Source organism: Oxyura jamaicensis, chromosome 1 (assembly GCF_011077185.1).
Source record: "Oxyura jamaicensis isolate SHBP4307 breed ruddy duck chromosome 1, BPBGC_Ojam_1.0, whole genome shotgun sequence".
Classification (NCBI taxonomy): domain Eukaryota; kingdom Metazoa; phylum Chordata; class Aves; order Anseriformes; family Anatidae; genus Oxyura; species Oxyura jamaicensis.
In genome coordinates, this window is record NC_048893.1 from 108,497,227 (window position 1) to 108,520,734 (window position 23,508).

General features: G+C 37.6%; 1 protein-coding gene across 11 annotated transcripts in view; it reads right to left on the reverse strand.

The window, feature by feature from the left end:
- The window catches only part of SYNJ1 (synaptojanin 1), a 64,429-nt gene extending 41,226 nt beyond the window's left edge, over nt 1-23,203 (reverse strand). For 4 of the 11 annotated variants that reach the window (XM_035315637.1, XM_035315631.1, XM_035315630.1 and 1 more), the window contains exons 1-10: nt 22,942-23,201; nt 22,443-22,680; nt 11,571-11,657; nt 10,904-11,171; nt 8,515-8,740; nt 7,195-7,278; nt 6,362-6,423; nt 5,682-5,778; nt 4,239-4,408; nt 1,588-1,669 (exon numbers count right to left, since the gene is read on the reverse strand). In XM_035315637.1, coding sequence (XP_035171528.1) covers nt 1,588-1,669; nt 4,239-4,408; nt 5,682-5,778; nt 6,362-6,423; nt 7,195-7,278; nt 8,515-8,740; nt 10,904-11,171; nt 11,571-11,657; nt 22,443-22,566 — 1,200 coding nt within the window. In that variant the 5' untranslated portion in view covers nt 22,567-22,680; nt 22,942-23,201. Of the gene's footprint in view, nt 1-1,587; nt 1,670-4,238; nt 4,409-5,681; nt 5,779-6,361; nt 6,424-7,194; nt 7,279-8,514; nt 8,741-10,903; nt 11,172-11,570; nt 11,658-22,442; nt 22,681-22,941 lie in introns of those variants that run through there. The other 7 variants (XM_035315639.1, XM_035315635.1, XM_035315634.1 and 4 more) reach the window with 4 other exon arrangements.
- Between the last annotated feature and the right edge of the window lie 305 nt (nt 23,204-23,508).

Sequence of the window (23,508 nt, forward strand, 5' to 3'; positions counted from 1 at the left end):
TCCCCCCCCCCCCCCCCCCAAAAAAAAAAAAAGAGTAATAGAGGTCAATGTGTTTGTTATTATCAAAACGCAACAGGAATGGAGCTCAGTGATGAGTGAAATCGCAACAGCTGCTGTCATTCATTTTGTTTTCATGCATAAGTTTTTCTCACAAACAGCTGTCTTCACACTTGCAGTCAATATACCTGAATTATTTTTTCCACTATTTGCTCTACGTTAAATACATTTATATGTATAAACACATTATTCTATATTTAAGTTGTATTATTTAAATACATTATTACTTTCAGGGACATAGAAATGGGATATTGTACCTTTCTTGAAATCCTGGTTTATGGAATCAAGTTAACTTACAAAAAAAAAAATCAAGTCAGTCTCTATCATTTATGGCTACCAACGTAATACTGAAAATAAATACAGAAGATTAAAGCTAATAAAAGAAGCTATTTTCAAGAGCTTTTAAAAACCTTTAAAAAACCTTGAGGTATTCACTGGCAAGGAAAAGGAGTCTAAAATGACGAAGGATAAGATCTTGTATAGATAGTTTTGTGAAGGCTGGGCAGAAATTAACAGAAGTTACAAAAGGAAACTTGCAGAGGAAGTTAGGTAGAAATAAATGAGAAAAACTTCAGAAATTGCATACTTCATCTTGTAATTTTAGCTGGTCATCCACAGCTCAGTACTTTATAAATGAAGAGAATTTTTTTTTTATTTTTTTATTTTTTAAAAAGCATTTAGGGTAGTCGACTTCTAAAATTAAGCAAGAAGCTAGTAAGGACTTACAATTTTAATTCTTATTAGTTTTTACAATTTTAGCTCTCATATTTTAGCTGAAATTATAATTTAGCTCTAACAAAGGAAAAGTTTGACACATCTGGTCTAAAAAGAAATATCACTTTCATTCCTCAAAAGGCATGACAAAGCAAAATTCAGAGCTGTGTATCTATGTTTGCCACACCAGCATTATACTATACTTTCTGTTATGCCATAAAAACTACTGTAATATAATTAAAATACAAGAAGCAACGTTTCAGAATGTTTCAAGAGCAAGCCAACTTGCTGAAGCACAGCCCTGCAAGAGGACTGAATCCCACGGTTACTGTCCAACTCCACATTAACCTGTACGTGGCCAAAGCCTCAACCACAACATTCTCCCATGAAGAATTCACAGCACAGTGCTGTGAAAATAAGACAACACAGCACTGGTAGATGCTAACTGTAATCTTATATGCTGAAGAACTTCACCTAACAGAGTAATTGGGAATGTTTTTGTGTACAACACTACCACCAGTTTTGTAATTGCATGCCTGAACCTTAAAAGCCAAACTGATACCTAAAAAAAAAAAAAGAGGGAAACATTTTTCATAATGCTGTGTAATTACAGCTACTACACAACCACAGCTTCTGCAAACTACTAAGAGCTGGCTGGCCACAGAATAAAAGGATAAACATGCTATAAATTCAACAGCAACCTATAATACATTTTAATTCAGCTATCATACAGAACACACAGCTACTTTTACAATCTGATTCCTACAGAAGCACCAGGAGCAACTCTATCTCAAAATCCATGTTATTTTTTCCTACCTCTAAGCCAAAGAAAGCCTGCACGCTGTTTGTTCTATCCAGACAGTCCAAGCAGTTTGTTCTGACAGTACCACTTTGAGATCTGTGCCAAGGACAACGAGAGACAGAGAGAAAACAACTGAAATAACTCATTTAACACACATATCATCAGCAAAAGACAGGGACATCAAGATCTGACTCAGAGAAGTAAATCAGGGTATTGTCACTGCGTTGTTACTGTCATCTCAAGTACATTTATAAATGCATCGGCAATAGAGGGTTAGCTACAATAACAGGGAAATTTGCAACAGTTTTCATTACGTAAAAGTAATTTATTTTCTGCAAATAAAATAAGACTGACTTTATTTTTCTGCCTTTCTCCTTGCTTTCTTCATTAAGGTATTATGCAAGATGAAGTTAGTTGGATTCTTTGAAAATAAAACATGTTTCACAAGAATTTCAATGGAAAACAGTAACAAATATGAAAACAAAACTAAGAACGTATTAGGACAACGGTTTGATTTCCTTAATTAAGCTGAGAGTAACAGGAATTTTAGCCTCTCTTTACTTTCTCTTTCCTCCCCAAATAAAAATGAAAAAATAAACCTCTTCCCTTTAGCTCAACAGATGCTTGAGGCCCTTGGGGTCCCTGAAATGCTCTCTTTCTTTGAAAGAAGCCCATCAATCCATTCTAAAAAGCTCTCCGAAGGATCTTGATAGGCAATGTCCATGTTCTTCTTGGCTGTCTATGAGGATTAACTTCTGATGGTTCTCCCAGTGATTTATACTTTGTGTCTTTCAACATTCCCACTACACACATTGTCCAATTAAGTGAGTAAAGCTTCATCACACTTAGCTTTACTTGGACATCTACTTTTTTTTTTTTTTTTACTCTACTTGAACATCTAATCAAAAAAGCGTTGAAAGTTTTGAAAAACCTTCTCCAATATTATTTCATTTCATTACTATCTCTGTGTTTGATTTGAAGTAGAAAACAACTTGAGACCAGAATTCAAAGAAAATCTTACATTCTCCAAAGGAGATGGTCCATGAACTCCATCCAATTCTTGAAGTTATCACAAGTCACAGCCTACTTTGCTTTCATTCTGTTATTGGATAATATCAGTTGACACTCCAGCAAGACCAAGTAGTACACTCCACAAAGGGATGGGAATATATCATTTTTATAGTATAAAAAAAAGCTTTTAGTGCTTTTGGAAAAGTGTTTTGAGACCTAACCACCCTCCCACTACATCTAATCTCATATGGGTCTACTAGACCTGGGGTAATAATACCCTGGGGTATCTAATCCCACAGCCAGGTCAGAGTGGCACTGGAACCCTCTTCTCATCTCCTCTCCCACTGCACTGGAAGATGGAAGCCAGGACATCGCAGCATCCTCCTTGCTCAACAATTCTCCTCTCATGGAAAAACCCCACACAGCAGCTCTGCTCTGGTATTAATTAAAAGGAGGAAGGATGTGAAGGGGAGAAGAACAGGAATAGTTGCCTATTTCTAACCCTGCCTCTCTTTTCCTGCTGAGATAAGTACAGCCTTTGCTCTAGAAAAAGGGATAGGGAAACAAGGACAGAAGTACACGTACAGCAGGGCTGGGCAGCACAGAGCAGGGGATAAAATGTGCATCCCTGCTACCACAGAGGTGCAGACCCCCCGAGTTCTGCTAACAACTATAATTACAGTTTCTGCCATAGTAACAGTTTACTGCCCAATGCAAATCTCAACACTTCCACAAGTACTAGAAAGAATTTCTCTCTTTACCCGAAGTTAGAGCTAAAAAGAATTTGGTAAAATTGGAAATCCGTGACATACAGCAAACATCAGCTGCTAAAATGTCTCTCTAGACTACCTTTATGTCCTCTTCGTCAACTAGCTGTACGAGAATAAGTTGTTACTTTGATGATGTATTTTTATATGAACTGCAAAACGCAGACTGCTGATCAAAATTAAGTAATACATCTTGTTATCGAGGTTAGTGAACAGCTGCTTCTTCAGTTTTACACAAGGACATTTCAATGTATATTTTTTGCACACCCATCTTGACAAGATACTTTTGTAATTATAATTCTCCCAAGTGGCAAAAACTTCATTTTAAAGCCTCTAGAAATCATTTGTGTTGGATAAAGATCTTACACCAAGAAGGTATTATGACTCATTACGTTTTAAACTTCTATGGCTATTGTGAGTTACTCATTTTGCAAAGAACTAAATCTGTCAATGGGGAAAATCCAGACAAACAAACTTTGAGAAAGATTGTACTGAACATCAACATTCACAACAAACAGAAAGTGGTAAGCTCTATTGCTGAAGAAAATATGAATAACGTTACAGAGGAAAAAACAATCATCCTTTAATCCTATGTGGGTATACCCAAGAATAAGGACAATTCCCCATTCTCACCAAAATGATGGAAATTAAGTCATACACCATCAATGTCTCATTTTCCATCAAGACTTTCAGAGCATATTCAGAACAAGACAAAATTTTAATAAAATAAGCAATTCATACTTTAGTTGTTGAACATCATCTTGTACACAATAAAACTACAACAACATAAATAACTAGAAATATTTTTCCTCTTATCCTCTTGCTACAGGGTAACAAGCACCCTAAAAACATAATTTAATTTGAGTAAAGTTCCAGAAAACACAAACCTTTTAACTTCTTTTCCATCAAAATAAAAAAATCCACACTCTAAGAATTTCTGGACTTGAGGTTTAAGCACACTGTGTAGTTTTTCTGCTTTTCCACCTTTAACCATTTGATGATAGTCAAAGTTCACCATTTTGATATCCGATGAATGTTCAGATGCTTTCAAGTGGCTCTGATATTTTAAACAGAAGAAAAACATAAATATACCAATAAATGTACATAGAACAGCTGAAGCTAAATAAGAGGTTAACTAATAGAACTGCTTTAAAAATGTTTATCTATTACATGTTTTCTGTAATGGAAAGAAGAAAACATTTTTATTATTATAGTTCAATAAGTTACTCAGAACTGATTAATATTTTCCCCGTGTTTTTTCTTGCCACAATCGAAGTTGGTTTTTTTGCTTACAATACTAGGGGTCACCAAGACAGTATGCATATGAAAGCTGCTTCTTCTGCTAAAATGCTTCAGCTTGCAAAGAGCTGTTTCAGTGGAAGCCCTTTTAGACATGGCTGCCAGCAATGAGGACTGACTAAATACTCCATAAACTACAGGAGAGAGAGAGAAAAAATAAAAAACAGACAAATTTAGATTGCTATGGAGGGTGGTTTGAGCAAAACTTCCTCAATTATTCCCTGAAAAATCCTAAAAGTGCTCACAAAATCTTTGTTGGTAGAGCTATAAGCAGTTTTGGGCGTTGATACACACATGGGAGCAATAATGTCTCCTGCCAGGATAGCTTGGATACGTAAGAGGTGCTAGTAAATTGCCTAAAATATTCAACCATTGTAATACAAAGGGAAAGAGAAAAAGGGGAAGGGAAACAACACATGGCTACTGACATGTTCTCTGGCTTCAAACAGAGGTTCTCAAATTGTCAGCATTTGCGGACTACAGCATGACTGTTATTTTTAACCTACCTAGCAGGAATTCATAGTAGCCAGTTACAGTCAATACCTTCTGAACAAATACTCCTATTTAATCAAAAAGCAGCTTTTAAGTTTAAATTGCAAAACTGATTTGTGATTTTTTTTTTATATTAAAGTAATATACCCAGAAATTCCAAGATTTTAAAAAGAAATGCCACAGTATGAAATGCCATGAAACATCAATTGCCAGCGTTACTGTGCAAAAAAAAAAGATTTCCTTTATAAATAGGCCACTTAGAAGCATAAAATATGAAAATAACTGAACATCTTTCACTGTTGTCTGTTTCTGCTACAATTTTTCAGTAACAAATCTGAAGAGAATCAAAAAATAACTGTAAATCTAGCTTTTTTTTTAAAAAAAAAAATCATTTCATGTTATCTTAAGTGGTACTTTTATGATAAATGCAATTTTAACTCCAAGTAGTAGGTGCTGCAGGGAACAGCACACCTATTTCATTTCTCAATGGTTATATAAAAGCTTCATAACAAGCACGGTGAGAGAATGGTAGTACTTACCTGAAAAGCTTTGCTGAGCATGTGCTCCCCTTCTTTTGCCCCAAGTAAATTTACAATAATTTGCTTGCCATATAAGTTTTTAAGAGTTCGGAAATGCCTGTTAACAGAAGAAAAATTCCACACATTTTCTGGCGTGATGAGAATTAATACGAACAGGTGAAACCCTGACTGAGACACTACACTAATTTACTGGCTACTCTAATAATTCCTGCAAGCCTTTTATTACATCGTGGCCAAACAAGCCAGTATCACTGAATGATAGCATCTATCAATTGATTGCTGTTCAATTAGGATAATAGCACCAAAAAGTTGTTTAACAAAATACATTTAGTTAAAACCATCAGGTTGTGAAACTGAATTATGACGGGAATAAAATTGAAATTTCACTTTTATAAAGCCGCTGACAAATATAGATTATTCAGTGTAAACCTATTACAATTTTTGTTCCCAATTTAATAACGTATTTACACTCTTAAATTTTCTTCAAACTTTTCAACAAAGCACTCAAAGGTGCAAACAAACCTGTAGCAGTTTCAAAAAGCTGCCCAGGCAGTTCACTGCTTTGCTGAATCACATTATATAGGCAAAGCCTCCTGTTTGAAATAACACATCCATCACACTGATGCATCACTTATTAGCAGCTTGAAGAGCATTAACAAAAAGCCAAGACATCACTTCACCTGTCAAAAGCTGGTGCATTCGCCTCAAAACCCCTTGACATTCTGACACGATGGGATCCCACCTATGACATGAAGATTACATTAAATTATTTGTCTTTACACATTTGACTAACTCTTCAAAGACCTCTTAATCCTAAATGTGACCTAAAAATTCATTTCACTACCTAAATTAAATCCCCCAAATTTATTCTACTTGCTACACTGTGCAATCTTTTTATTGATTTTTCTTAAGTTCCTCTTATTTTTCTAAAAATAACTTTTTTGATTGAATATATTTAGTCACATCATCGAATTACTTTTTGTTCTGAATAAAAGGTACGTACATATTTTGGTGGCTCTACTTACTATATGTCTAGCTTAAGGACCCTACAGTAACTATGAAGAATGAACTTCTTAGAATTTTCCCTATAAAAATATATCTCAACAGGAGTTGCTGATACAATCCCTCTTTCAAGAAAACTGGGGTGTAATTATATTGCAGTTAGTCTTGATCCATATGACTTCTTGAAAAGGCTCATACTCAAGAACAATTCAAAAGAAACAAGTCTCTTTGTATGCCCTTAGATAACCTATTTTGAAACAATAATTTAAATTAAAACAGAAAAACTCAATTTCAAAACCAAAACATCTCAAAGTAATGGATGTTAGTTACATGCAAAACAGCATTCAGAGACTCCAGAGTAGCAGGCTCAGTGTATTGAACAATAATACCTACTTACTCCCAAAGGACAACCTCATCCTAATTGGTAATTGTGCAGAAGAGCCTAAGCACTACTCTAAGATGCCTAAAAAGACATGGACATGAATGATAATTAGAGCCATCTCCTGCTTACCTGCAGGCCTGGCTGTTCCCAAAATAATGGAACAGATCCTCGAATCTGTATGAAAGACGACACAGAATCATCTAAAAATATCACCTGTTGAGAAAAAAAACAACACATCGTATTAACAGGCACTAGGGAGTGTAAGAAAGTTTTAGTTTTCTTAGCCTTAGCTACACACACACAAAATATATTTACATGTTGCCTATTCCATGGTGGTAAGCTAAAATACCAGTTGTCTTCCCCACACTTTTTCCTCTCCCCACTCTGAACAATTCATACAGGAAGTTCTGGCACTTCTATGCTTCCTGCCAAATTCAGAAGGTCTAAGCAAATACGTCAAGATTTTATTAATATCACCTAAATGACTTTTGTACTATGACATTTAAAAACTTGGTAAGAATTTCCTGTATGTTTTCTGCTTCTTCCATCACAAGACCCATAACAGTTGGGAGGTAAACCTATGCATAGAAAATAACAATGCAGCCTACACAGAACACCTGCACAGATTTTGTGCGTTAGAATCCAAAATACAGTGGGGCTTGTGTGTAAAGGAAAGAAAACTAAGTAGGATGATACGACACAGTCATCTAGTGACATTATCTGCCAGGAAACTTAGAGAAACTGTAAGGACAGCGTTCTGACTAAGCTCCTAAAATTGGATGTGCATGGACAGAGCCCTATCTAGATAAAATCCTGCTGAAGTCACCTAGGCTTTGCAGGAGTCAGTCAGTCAAAGATTACCTACTCACATGAATACAGTTGCAGGAACAACCCCTTGATAATAAGGTTATCATAAGAAATAAGCAAAGGAAGTCCAGCAAAGAATGATTCAATAGCTTTGTGCATTTCTCTATAATAAGGGCAATCAAATGCAGTGGAATTAGAGTAGCTTTAAAGACTACCTTTAGCTGAGCCATATTAAGTAATCATGGGAATGCTTTTATCTTTGCCCAACCACCAGGTAACACATACTTGCCAAAATCTCTTTTCCTGATGTTTACAATTAGTTCAAGCTAAAAGTAGTACACTCTCACTCATAGCTCAGGTTAAAAGCAAGTATGGCTTCCTACAGCAGTTCAGCTGATGGGTAGCAACTTCTTAGGCTATTAAAACTCAGACCCATGCATGCCCTGACCTCAAGCTACACTAAAAACCAAGATCATCGAATTATGTAAGCTACTTAGTTTCCTTATTCAGCAGCGAAGGAGCTATTCCCGTATCTTTGGTTATGGACAACTCACAATCTGTAGAGTTAGGGCAAAAAACTATCCACATGCTTGTTTACATTGAGCTCATCGGGCAAGTGAACGTGGACCGTAATTAACATACCTGCTCTGTTTCAACAAAATTCGCAACATGACCATCATCATTAGTTCCCCGAACATTAAACCTGGTCCCAGCTCGTTCACAGCTTAGTCGTGAAATGAGACAAGCCTTTGCCTGCTTGTGAGCTGCATAAATTGTCCTTATCTCCACTCCTCCACACATGAGCCGTAACAACCAGTCATCACAATTCACACCATAGTGCTTCAGATGTAGATGCAGTGATTGGTTCCTATCAGGAAAAAAAAATGGGAAGGAAATAAAGCACAGCTCAATTTGTTAAACCAGCTGCTAACTTCTTAGATCTTATGCCCAACTACGACAGATAAGAGAAGAAGAACATGTATGACAGTTTCATTATATAATTATTATTTAAATATACTTGAAATAGCAAAGGTCCCAAGAGAATTGCTTTGATCATGGCACAATAAGAGTATGGGGTGTAGCCACGAATTGTAATGATCTCAAAAAAAAATAAAATAAAATAACCAACACTTACAGCCTCTGCTCTTCACGTAGCAAAAAAAAACAAACCCACAGCAGTTCAAGGTTTTTTTTTTTTTTTTTTTTTCCCAAGAATACATTCATAACCATTTGATTTTCAAATTTCTGAAAATACCAGTTTCAGGGTTAAGTGCTGGTACATTATGTATTACATACACCCAACTCTAATACCAATTACTACTCAAATGAAAGAAAGATCCACAATCTGGATATACCCACACATTAAGTAGTTACACTGAAGAAAATAAATAAGACTGAAGGTTGGGTTTTGTGAGGGTTTTTGTTTGTTTTACCTCACTCTACTGGGACTTGGCTTTTGATCTTCTTCGATCGTATAAAAAGGAAGTAAAGTTTTCTGTATAGCAAAGAAAAGCAACCTCTAGTAAGGGAATTGTTTCATCACTGCCCAGAAAATTCTATCATAATTTCAAATAATGTTTGGCTTAATGGTTGAAGCTATTTACTTTAACTTTAGCCTTTTCGTTCTAAGTTTCTAATTTTAAAAAATACGCCTGCAATTCATCAAACACCTTGGCTGCTTTAAAAATACTCATTAAGGAAGAATCAAATCAGGTGAATGCATTCATTTCACAGAAAAATACAATTTACGCATTACAATAGAAGACTAAGTGGACAATATTCTTGCCTGGACAATCTGAGACCAGACCTTCTGAATTAGAAAAAGCCCAAGAGAGCTTACTGAAATGCATAAGCAGAATACTTCCTATTATTCACTTTTAGTGTCTACATTTCTAGATCTTGGAATCTGGGACACTACATTTTCCTCCTGTTGAGACTGATTCTTACTGGAAAAAAAGCCAGGTAACTTAAGAAGTTTTGCAACAGGGGATAAAATGCAAGGCCAATCTGATTTGGATAGGATCAGCAGGTATCATCACCTCAAGCCTTGAATTACTGACCTATCAAGATGGAGCTCAGTCTTCCAGACATAAATAACTAGGTTCCCATAATTCCTGCATATCTACATTAAGGTATAAGCCTCTGAAACCTACAGCTTATTTTCTGTCCTAACAGACATATTTGGTCTTATGTAGTAATCGGATCATAACTCCTCTATCTGACCAAAACAGTGGCAGAGGTGTTTTGGTGTCTTGCATAATGAACAAAAGAGGGGGAAGAGAGAGCTTTTCACCTGTTCAAGCAACCTACTGCCAGAACTTCAGGACCTTTCCAATGGTCATGGAAACATATTCAATTTTTAACAAAGGCTGAAAATAAGGGAGCAGAATTTGTTCACCTTCCCTAAATGTCAGACTGCATCTCTGGTGTTACTTAACCTGCTTATTGGCAGAAACAGGAGAATTCTGTGTCAATTCTGTATCTTTATTGAAAGATATTCTGTAAAAAAAAGGTAGTAAGTTCAGCAGCCAAGCAATGTGCACTGTAGTATACCTACTCTGTTTCAACAAAATTAGCGAGAACTCTATCATCTGTGTAATAAAAATCTTAAACGCCTTCAATACGTAGAAACCCATTTGGAAACTACATATAAACTGCACACCATTTTAGAAGCCAGAATGCTCAAATGATGAAAATTTTCTTTAAAGTTCCATGCTCACACTCATTTAAAGAAACTGACACATCTGATGAAGAATTAAGACACACCGAAGCTGAAACGTAACATCATGACCAACTGTTCAGATCAAAGTATAGTATCCCAAGCAGTAAAAAGTCTGTCTCTTCCAATTAAGAAATTCCAGGTGGCCATGGATACATTGCATCATTAAGATAGAAGTTTGTGAGACATTTGTGAGACAAGGGCATACACCTAAGAGCTGATAAAGACAAGGTTAAAAAACTTGGCACAAGTTAGTCTGCACAGGCATGTGTTGTTCTACATAACGTCTGATAAAACACACTATGAACTCACCAGAAAAACCTGTTGTCAGTGGTGTGCTCTTGCATGCTGCGGTGAGCATTAAGACTAAGATCTAAACTGACACCAGTTGCGGACCATGCAAAATAAAAGTTTCCTGAATTCAAAACTTTGCGCACTTCTGAAATACGATCTTCATCTGATGAATCAATTCGTAATGATACAAATTCAGTGGAAGTAACTCGAAAGACTTCAGAGTCTTGAATCTTTCCCACAGACATGCATCCTGTTACTAGAACCAAATAATGTAGCAGCGTGTCTCCTGTGAAACCAGAAAACGCAATGGTAAGAGAATGACTCTTAGTAGACTGTGATGCTGACATATTTATGTTCTTAAATGTACATGATCTTAACCCGATTTGGTTTAAAAACATGAAAACATAAGCAACATCAAGAAGCCATTTTCAAGTTCAACAGAATAAAAGGAAACACAAACAGGAGAAACTATGCTGAAAATAACAGGGATTGCAAAAACGGAAGTTATTTTTGTCCACTCCCTCATTTCTGGGAGTGCTCCAAACTTGCAAGTTACTCCACAAAGTCAAAAAATAAAAAGAGAGCACAGTTCCTGTTCTGGAGATCCTGTGCCGTGCAGTTTTACAGAAGCAGAACTATTTTATTTCCCAAACAAAAAAAATAACGTTTTAGATGGTTTACTCACCAAGGTTTAATCTTAAAACACCTAGAAGCCCATATGCATCCATTACTTTGGAGTAGGTATTCTTGATTGTATCTTTTTCTGCAGATGCTGAGGAGAGAAAACACAAGATGTTATGATGGTAAAGACTGTATATAGTGTGGCAGGGAGTCCACTCTAAACTGAAAATCCAAGAGTACAGCTTTAGTGCTTAAATGAAGTTGCCAGAAAGAAATCAGAACATAGAAGCACGTGGCTTTTTATAGTAGAAAATAAGTATTTGATTATATTACAGTATGTGGTCACGCACTGTTTTGAGGCAACAAAAAAGGAAATATCTTTCAAAATCTCCAAGTGATAGTAAAGGGGAATGCTTGCATTTCTAATATCACCTCCTAATATAAAAAGCATCTAAAACATATGTGAATTATATCCATGAGAGTGCTGTTCTGCAATTAGTTAAAATTAGAGTAGTGCTAAATGATTTCTAAATAAATAAATAATTTGTCTCCAAGAATAAAACCATGAAATGACAGTATTATTCTCAGATAACTAAACTACAGTATCACAAGTGCAGTTTATCTAGTTTTAGCTATATTCCAGGGCAATCTAAACTCTTGCAGGACCACATAACAGTATTTTAAATTCACGTCGTACATTAGGAAAACAATTTTTAGTAGAAGTTTGTGAAAGAAAATTGATTTGTATTATTTTAGAAGAAAATAAAGTACATCTACCACTGCTTACCAGTGAGTTAATTTTAGTGTACACTTTAGAACTCTGATTTGCTCCTGAAAAACCAGGCAAACAAGCTTGATGGCAGGTCCAGGTGACACCAACACCACAGAGCAGGAACAGGATCTGGCCAGTCCTGAGCTTCTGCTCTGGACTGAGATTGCACCTGAAGCACAGGGACCAACAATTCCAGCTGTGCCACTGGTCCACGAAGACAGAGATTTCTGGGTCAACAACTAATAGTGCTTTCTCCCTCCTCAAAAATAGTTAATTTTCACTTTGATGCTGGACTAACAGTTTGACATAAACTGTAAATCAAAACACCTACTGCTCTGGCACTCTGCAGCGTTCTGCATCACATTAGCTATATTTCCTTCAGAATGGCTAGTGTAAATCTTTCCAGTGAGTATTCCCTAAGCTTACCACAGTCCTGCCCATGTACAAGTCTATTCCTTCTGTTCAAATGTCTGCCCATTCTATTCTTAAAACAGATCAGAATCTCCAATATAGATGAAACAATTATTCAACACCAGTCTGAAATCTAAGCTCACTCAAGATGTCATTAAGTGCACTTTAAAAAAAAAATAAAAATAAAAATAAAACTATTTATCTGATACGCTGTATTCCTGTAACCTAGAACCTAAGAAAAAGAGAATTAAAACAGCATGATTCTTCTGAAAGTCGTGATTCATAAAAACTGTTAAAACTCCCAGCTAATCTAAATACACTGTTTACATATAGTGATTTTGTCAGCATCACCAAACCGTATCTTGCTTAAATAGATCACCAACAAGCAGGAAAGAACGCCTTCTAAACTTCAAAGTGTGGTTCTTCCAATACACATTTAATAATATTAATACACTCATCTAAACTCCACTTCTGGTAAGCAGAAAACTGCTGTGTTGTTCTTCCACATTTTGAATTATTGATGAAAGATGAGGTTTTGTTTCCATCTAATAGCTTGTTGCAGGGTTTTTCTTGAGGGTGCCTGGCAACATTTAATGACATCTTAGAACAACAGCTTTTCTGTCTTCTGCGGATTTATTCTGCTTTTCCCATTGCACACAACGCCTTTATCCTTCCTAAGCCTTAAATAAATGCCTGAAGTGAATTAAGTAATGTGGGCTTTGCAAATTCAGATCTACAAAAAAAAAAAAGAAAAAAAAAAGAAAAAAAAAAGCCACTAAGAAAGCAGAAAAACGTGGCAAAACCAAACAGAAAACAGAAATAGAAGAACTTACTGTAGCCAGTCAATTATTATTCTTCCATCCAAGTTCCCAGACACCAACCAAAAGCATCTAGGTCTTATGTCATGGTTTTCAGATACAGTATGTACAACACAGTGTGAACCCTCCCACAGTCTGAGCATCCATGAAATCTGAAATATTTCGAATTGGGGATGACTGATAGTAAGCCTACACAGCAAACCAACAAATGGTTTTCAGATAAGCTTCCTTTCCTGAAGAAATTGAGCAGAAGAAGAAGGCAGCCACAAGAAGTAGTGACGGCAGAAAAAGGAACAGTTAACACTCCTTCAGGGTAAGCTCCACAGCACTGCATCACTTCCCCACCACAGAAGCACCAGGCCCAGGCTACGCAGGGATGTTTTGGATCAGCACTTGCATTTTGCAAAAGTCAGGATGAAATCAGGAAGAAGACACAGCTACGCCATGCTCCCTCCTGTTTTCTTCCACTCGAGCTGCAGGGACCAGCAGCTCCCTGGTGGCTAGGAGCCAGCCCCAGGCTCCTGGTGGGACAGGGCATGATGTCAGGCTGTAGCAAGGAGTCAGGACTGGGCCTGGTGAGAGCATCCAGAGTCAGACACAGCCCCGGGACAGCCAGGGCCATGGGGACAGGGATGTGGCAAGGTTGGGCTGGGACATCAGCCTGTCTTGGTCCAGGGCCGGGCAGAGCTGTGGGGAGCTGGAGCCTGGCCCTGCTGGGGCTGATGTGGGGGCCTGGGCCAGAGGGGAGGCACCAGGGGCAGGTAGGGCTGGTGGGGGCACAAACAAGCTGCAATGTTATTAGAAAAGTGTTTGTACTGGTGGTTTAGACCAGAAATCCACTCAGACTCCAAACATTTATAAGAAAGTATTTCCCAAACCAGCATCTCCATCAGTACTAGCCACAGGGATACCTTTAATTCATGGATGGAAGTAAGAACTCCCAGGCCAGAGCAGATCCAGACAGGTATTATTATTGACTGCCACTGCACGTGGCATTTCCCATTTCCGATAATACCAAAGAAATTTGTGGATTTTCCTATCAGTCAGCAACAACAGGGTGAGGAACAACGTAAGTGCTCTGGAACCATTCAGATTCTCCCCATTTAATTGTTCCTTCCTCATCAGAGCAGAAAGCTTCATTGAGATCTGCCACCTTTCACTTCAGTCAGGATGCACACAACGTCTTCAGATAAAGGTGGATATGCAAGAGCAGCTGAAATCACAAAAATATGTGGCTAAGACCTCATCTCTATAACACCTTTAAATAGTACACACAAAGCCAACTTTCAGTTTCTTCTGTGAACAGCTGAAATTACCAGCTGGGTGAACTGCAGCTTAGAAGTTAAACCACAGCAAGGCTAAGGTAATCCTGACAGAAGGAGAGGTCATTTCCAAGAACATTTCCTCATTTCCTCTGTAACATTCTTAACGAATGTGAAGATCTCTTCATGGAATGGTGGGCTGGCCTGCAGCCAGGAGAACCCTTTTGATTTTTGATTTATGAGCTCTATACCTTGAAAAAAAGCACAGCTATTATAAATATCCATTCAAAAGAGCATAAACTCCTACAAATTAATGAATCTGTTTCTTCAAAATTTGACTTTTCTATTTATTTTTAAATAATTGTAGGTAAGCAAATACAATCGAGGCTATTTGAAAAAAAAAAAGGCTAAACATTTGCTGTGAAGTAGGAGTTAAAACATGCAACTTCTAAAGACAGAAATTAGTAACTAGAATGACAACTTTCATCCACAACACTGGAGTTAACGGATTTAAATTACAATGTATGGGGCACTAAACAGTAGACTTAATGCAAGCATACATATGTCTATGTGATGGACAGAAAATATTATGAGGACATAATCATAATCCTCCATTACTTTGCATGAGTTCAGACAATAAGCAGAAAGGAAATTAAAAGCACCTCCAGCTTAATACGTTACATTAACTAGATTCAAGTTGATTCATTTCTAAAACAAAGATAACTAATTGCTATTTGGCAGTCCAAAAAATAAAAATAAAAATAAATAAATAACCACCAACACATTTTTAATGTTGTTTTCAGGTCAAGTTGTAAAGTGTTCAGGTTGAAAGCCAGCAAGCCTCATTTGCAGTGTCCAGAGAAAAAGAATAAAATAATTTTAAGTCAATGTTGATTAAAAATTAATAGGCCATAGTATTTTTAAATGGTAATGTCGCACTTGTTCCAAGTTAAATCACAAGCGTGTATCTGTAATATCACACCTTAGCAGTCACGGACTCACTTAAGAAAGGTGACTGATTAAATTATTTTAGAGGGATTATGTCAGCCCTCTTACTGTTATACAAAAGGAACTCCATTAAAAATCCTCTCTCACAACAGCTTGGTTCAAAATGTAATCTGTTTAATTCCCAGCTAAAAATGAATGTTACAATTTTTACAAGAATTATAAAGCTATAATCACATTAATAACTTTAATATCATTTTGGCTTTCTACAGCTGTTCTCTTCTTGGTGGGTTCACAAGGTGGCATCATGACGCATTATGAGCTGGTAGCAACAATTCCCACGTAGAACATGGGACGCATCCCAGAATTATGTATAGCTGCTTCAGAAACAAGACTACTCTCATCTAAGTTAGAAGAGAGAAAAAAAACATGCTACTGCCACTTCCAACTGTTTAAAATCTGAAGGGTTTTTTGTTTTGTTTTACAATTTGTTGAGCTTTTAAGGTTAAAATTTAGAACCTTTTTCTCCAATTAGGACAGTTAAAATTTTGGTATTTAAATGAAAGCTAACACTTGAATATCACCACATAGAAGAGACAGTAAAGTCCAAGCAAATGCTTTCATTTATAAGTCAACCAACTGAAGAACCATTTTGTTACTTTCAATACTTCGTTGACATAAAATAGATGCAAAGAAAACTGGAAGACCTCTGATATTTAAAGCTGCCATACTTCATGCAATTATTGTTTGGAATTAGTAGGGTGTTTGTTTTTCATTTTATTGGCTAGTTCAAATTATTAATTATATTTATTCACCTCAAATACACATTTAAATGTTACTGTAATCTACAGATATCTTAAGACTGAGGGGAGGAACCACCAAATAACATGTCACCTCTACCCAGCAATAAGAAAAAAAAAGAAAAAGACATTTCAAGATGTTAGAAACTGCATTTTAAATACAACACACCCAATTAAACTGTTTGAAACAAAACAAAAATGTAGAAGATGAGCAGGTAAAATTAACGGTTACTTTAAAAATCTGTCTCGATATTAAGCAAACATACTGCTGGTTACTTCAGAAAACATATCTTTTTAACTAACTGCACTGACGAGGGCAAAGCAAAAACAAATTAAAGCTGCCATACATAACACCCTACAAGCACTTTTTTCATTGCTTTCAGACCCAAGTATAAGTTTTTCATTGAAAACAAAAATCTATAGTATTTATAATATACACTTTTTTCCTAATACTGTTTTGATTAAGTTATTTTACCATATGAATTTATGAGTACCAAGTTTTTGCCTGTAAAGTTCTATGCAGATTAATTTGTAATATAATTTACAATCACAAAAGTTTCAATTTAAATACATGCTAGCATACAGGAAAGCTACCAAATTATCTCAAATGTAGAGAAGTTAATTAGTTTGCCTAAATGATGTCTGAGTAATTCCAGTATGCAAACTAACCTTCTTAACAGACATTTAATTAGCTAAAGCTATGATTCAATGGATGCCTAGTAGGGAAAAAGCCAAACCTTTTACTATCACTCCTGTACTAACACAAAAATGAAAATCTACTGAGCTGAGAAAGGAATATTCAGGCAGATAGTTATTCATTCTCAGTAAAATCCCTTCGTAAAATCATGCACAGGGATGTGCTATGGCTATGGAATGGTCTTCGCTATTGCTGTAAAGCTAGCCTACCTGAAAAGCAAAGAGCTTTCAGACTCTATTGTGAGCAACCTTCCTCCTAATATTTCCAGAGTCGTGGACCAAATTTTCATAGCCCCATTATGCCATTCAAACAGGTCATAGTCCTCTCAGGCAAAGGTTACTGCCTCCAAAAATCTCCCAGGAAAATTCTTACGGTAAAGGCTTCTTGAACTTTTCACAGTGTGCTAGGCTAACACACCTTGTCTTTGTTAAATGATGTGATTTTGTTGGAAAAGCCTGGAAAGCAATGAGCTGAGCACCTTCCCAGCAGATTTGAAAAGACAGTAAATTCAGGAGGAATTCCACAAATGGCAGCTGATGACAGGAGGACAGATGACAACCTCCTCCACCAGCACAGTTATACTCAGCACCCACCGTAGCTGGTGCTTCCGTGAGGCTTCCAAAATGTCTTAAGATACTGTTTAATGGGTAGGTGTAGCCCCAATGATGACACTTAGTCAAAATAGTAGTGAGCACGGTGGGGTGAATTTGCTATTTGCTCTATCTATCCTAGTCCCTTTACATTGGTATGTATGTAAGACTGGCTTCAGACAAATACAATATTGTATCACAATACATTCAAAAATTGTTCCTACCACAGCCTGCATGTAACCTTTTCTGTAACACAGACACTCCTTTCAGAGGATAAATTACTGCTTGAAAAGTTGTAATTCTTATTATTACTATATATATACACACACACATTTGTGTGTACACAAATACAAAACAGGGAAACATCTATATTTTGCTTATTTTGTAGGATCCCATTATGAAAAATAGCACGTAGAAATTTCTTTTGAAATATTCTCCTTCCCTAATTAAGGGGATGCGAGTCCACTCAAAATGCGGCATAAACATTATCTCGGGAAAAAAATAAAAGAGGAGAAAAATATCACAGTAGCAGGTTGTGAGTATACAGAATGTTACCCTCCTTCAAGATTACGTACATATACGTGGTGCTCATATGCTTGTTTTCTGGCTGTCTAAGTTTCCTAAAGCACCGTATCAGCTCCAAGCCTCTTGCAAAACAATTATATGCTATATCTGTCCACAGGAGCAGATGGGGTATCTGTTACTTCCTCCGCCCCAGCGATGCAGTATCAAAATTTTCTTTTTAAAAGAATGGATTTACTTAGAAATGGAGCGTGAACGGGTGATGGTGTTGCTAAACATGACTACGAATACCGGGATGTCTGCTGCACACGTAGCTTATTAACAGCTCTTAATTTATCGAGCTCTACAGAAAGCTCAGGGTGGGCACAGTGCCTCTTCCTGTTCACACCTGCTCTCTTGTCAGCTTTGCAGAAGACTGAAGTCCAAGGATGCGCACGAAGCTCCAGCTCTGTCTCCACTCAGGGGCGCAGTATTTTCCCAAATGACAGAACATTCTCCTTTACTCATCCCAGGCGACAGGAGTAAAAACAGCTTCCCACTCATTTCATTATGACTCACCAGAGGCACAGGGAGAGAGAACATCTTCCTGCTCGGTCAATGAAATCTCTGAAGGTAAGATATCTCAGTAAAGGCCCCTATTTCAGAGAATAAATATACCGCCTATTTTATATGTCAAATGATAATAATAAAAGAAGATCGGTGACATCCTCCAACTAAATTCTAAACAAAGAAGCAGTCAAGCTGCTGACATTTAAAACCAAATGTCTCACGAGGCCTTGAGAAGCAAGTTGGCAGGATCCCTTCAGACTTCAATACCCTGGGCTAACCCAATACTCAGAACGAGGTGATAAAAGAGGTATTTCGTATTTTTATATAACGCAAGTAAAGCATCTCTCAGATGTTTTGGTCACAGTAACAATAACTAATCCATGTCACACGCAGCGCACAGAACACTTCCAGCAGAGGCATGGCTTGGACTGCTTCCACGTTAAGACTGAACGATTATGCAACAATAACCCTCTGCGAACTGCCCTTTCCACACTCTTCTTTCTTCCATCCTACCCTGTTGACTTGAATAACACGTTCAGCACAAATACAACACGCGCTGAAAAAACACACAAGATACGAATTCTACAGCATTTCATGCAGGGGCCTAATGAAACCCTCTGAATTATCTTGCAGTACTTCACTGAATGTAGAGAGGATGAAGGTTAATACCATTATCCTTCCCTCAGCAAAATGACAGATGGACTTCCTTTAAGATGACATTTAAAGGATCAGTAAGCTTTTGTTCCTTTCTCTCAGTCCAAACTCAGTTCAAACACAGATCTCTCTGTGCGTGCATACTGCACAAGACGTGGTTCACCAAGGCTCTCAGAACCCAGCCACATGATTCACCTCCCGTTCTAATGTATTTCACTAGGTTGTACGTATGTCACATGTTCTACATACAGACAGCAACTGCGATCAGGCATAAGACAACTTCTCTTTGATATTTATTAAAATCTTCTGAAAAACGTCTAACAGCCTAGGATTGGTCTCATCAGTTTTTAGACCCTAAGAACTGTTATAAACATCAACAACAACAAAAGGTTGTTCACAGTTTGCAGTGATGCTGCTCTGCATTAACACACACTTTATCTGACCATTTTTCCATCTATTTATGCAGAATTCAAAAAACGTCTTGGGGGAACTTCCCAATGGACCAGTCTTTCATTAACTTTAGCTTTGAAATTAGGTTTCACAGAATCATTAGAAACATTAAGGTTGGAATAGACCTCCACGATCATCTGGCCAACCATCCCCCTACCACCATGTTTGTACCAACACCCTGAAGTTTGTGGGGCTACAGACTAGGTTCTTCTGACTAGATCTGTGGCATGACTAAAGTGATGGAGTAGTACTTTACAAACCACAGCCAAGCACCAGTAATTGTACTCCTTTAAATATGTACTAAAACGAATACGTACCATAAGCAAACAGCAAGCAAAATAAAAGGGAAAAAATCTGAAAAAGGAAATTCTAACCCCTTTCTGCTACCTAGCATACAATTGTGACCTTTCAGCCATTAAAAAAATCATTATTCAGTAGAGAGTTTAAGAGAAAAAAAAAAAAGGAACTAAAACTACCACAGTATTGGAAAAATAAGCCCATTTACCAGATAGAAAGAGTAAGCAGTTTATGAGCTAAGGTTACTGAAAACATGATTCAAAGCAACTACTTATAGCTAGGCATGAATATTTACCATGTTGCAACCTACCAATCAAAATACCAAGGACAAACCAGAACCCAAGAGGAGAGAGGCTTTTGAAATTCCTTTGGGTTTTAATTTCTCCGTCCTATGGCAATGCAAGGCACAGGAGAGGGCAGGAACTTCAATATGGGTATAGATTTGGAAATTTTAGAGAGAAAAGCCTACCCAGCTACCTGCACTGTATCACAGCACAAGAAATGATTAACTCCATATTTTTTGAGCAGAACTTTCATGAATAAATTTTTAATACATTCCTCCTTAGGTAGCTTAAACGTGCAGTAATTACTAAGTATGTGTTAAAGTAAGTGTTTTCCACAAATCTTCAAAAACATTTTCCCCTTGTTTTACTGACTTCGCTAAACCTGTTCGCTAGCCTTGTGATTGGACACTTATTTCCAACCCAATCCACATCACAAAATGCCATTCAAATACTGCTGGCAAAGCCAACTTCAGTACTAAGAAGGAACCGTATCAGAAAAAAACAGTTCTCAAAAGATGGGAGAAAAACATGCACTGTTTTTCACCTGGATAATGCAAGTTAAATTCAGCTGTAATGTCCACCACCCTAGCATGTCCCATTGCTAGGGCTCTAACAGTTAATGGCAGCTTGTTCAAATCACACAGTAACTAAGATGCTGATGAAGACACACGCCTGAGAGCACTTGCTCATACAGCCTGTCCAGCAGAGATGAGTATGGCCCGCCTTCTAAGCACCTAACAGGACACAGGGACGGTCAGGTGCCTCAGAGAGAGGCAATGCCACAGACAGGGAGCACACACAGTTATAGGAGAACCAATTGCAAAAACCAAAGAAAGGAAACACACTTCAAACCCCACTCATTTTCTGGGCTCTCACTTCTAACCTTGAGTCTTGTTGCAGTAGGGAACGTGCCCCTCTCAGCCCACTCCATCATCTCGGAGCCAGAGCACCCTCCTGAGCAGCACCGCTCTTTGAGCCCTCTCATACTGCAGGCAATGAATCAAGGCTCCCATTTTCTGCTGAGCAGCTGCTCAGAATAGCTAGGCTACAAAACCATAAGCAGGCATCAGGATTAACTCATCAAAAACTTATTGGTTCAAAAGAAGTACATCCACTGTATGCAAGCTTCCTGTAAAAATCAAAAACAAGCCTAGAAACCTTCTGCAACCAGGAGCTCAGGTTTACGTACTGAAAAATACAAACTGAACTACATTTTTAAACCATATCTGTAGACTTCAAGGATCTTTCCTGCACTTCTCATTTTAGTGTCCTTGCTCAACTGTGACTTTAAAACAAAAAGGATTTAATAGAAACATTCTATATACCACTGAAAATATGTAAAAATGACTTTGCAAGACACCTTGCTCCAAATATTTACTGATTTTATTACATGATGAACTAACACACACGGTATGGCAATAGGTTAAAAATACAAGGCTGAAATAAAGCTAAAAATTGAAAAGCCATCAAAAAGTCATAACACAAACTGAGATAAACAAATTAAGATGATGGATCACTGAAGAATACAGAACTTTTTATTATATGAAATACAACATATAGATTTAGCTTCTTAATGAGTCATCATGCATTCAAAAGCAGAAGATTGCTCAGAACCAAAAATAAGCAGATGTTGTTGAATGTTATTAGAAGAAAAATAAGAATATGTGAGAGTACATATTCACAATGAAACCTTTTTAAACGTGTAAAAACCTCTCTCTGCAGTTAAAGATGAAGCATTTTTCATTTAAATCAGAAGATCCTCCATCAGCAAATAAAAACAGAATAACTGTTTCTTCTGTATATTTCATAAATAAAAGCAAAGAGCATACAGGATGTCAAGTCTGCCAACTTTTTACAATGTAGTTATCAAAACATATCGACTTACAGAGGACAGCCACAGCTCCAGATTCAAACATGAGACATTCTTCTCTGTTTCTGGCTTCCACTATCACACTGAATGGAAGTGGATCCAGCTTGTGATAGACACGATATCCTTTACTGAAAGCCATTTTGCCTTTATCGGTGGCGGTCCTGCCCAACACAAGATGATGTTAGTGAAAGCTTCTCGTGCTTCAAGATATCTTCTGCAAAGCAGGTCTGACTTCCATGCTTTCCTAAGACTTCTACAGGTTTAACAAAAAAGGGGGAGGGGGAAGAGAGAAAAAAAGACATGCTCACTCTTTCTATGTCATGAGACATTTTATCTCATGTCTCAAAACAAATACAGGGACTATCTAATAATAATATGCAGATGCTTCAAAAATGTAATTACCAAGAGCAACACAAAGGATTTATTCAAGATCTATTCCATGACAACGGTAATTTGTTTCACAATGCTTAAATAAATGAGACTTGTTCTTAGGAAAACTGAAAATAAGGTTCACCTTTAGACACCACAAACACGTAAGAGTGGCAGCCAGGTTAATCAGAAACCAATGCCAAATGCAGAGGACGAGAAGCCTGGGGCGGCTTCAATTTATGGATGTATTCAAGTAATTTTGTCGTTACATGAAAAGATAGGATGTTTTAAACGGCAGAAGTGTCAAGAGGTTTTAAAGTGTCATAGAAAAACGTTAACCTGCTGGGGGAGAGGGTTGTTTCTATAAATGAAAGCAGGGTTTTGTCTGGACTGAAACCCTCCCCTGCAGCAGCTGACGACTGAAACCTTGCAGCCCTGTCTTAGCGAAACCGCCGGCAGGCCACAAAGGTAAGGTCCTCCTCTAGAGCAACGCGAAAACGAGCCCCGAGAGACCGCCGGCAGGCCAGCGAGGGCTTCAGCTAAGGAAACACACGGCGGGGGGAGAAGCTGCTGGAAAGCCTGCCCCTACCCCTTCCCTCCAGCTCCCCGCCGGTAACCTCCCGGGCTGAGGGCAACACGGACCCCTCCTGCCTTCCAACCCATCCCACCCCATCCCCTCCGGGGCAGGGGCAGGAGCCGCAGCCCGGTACCC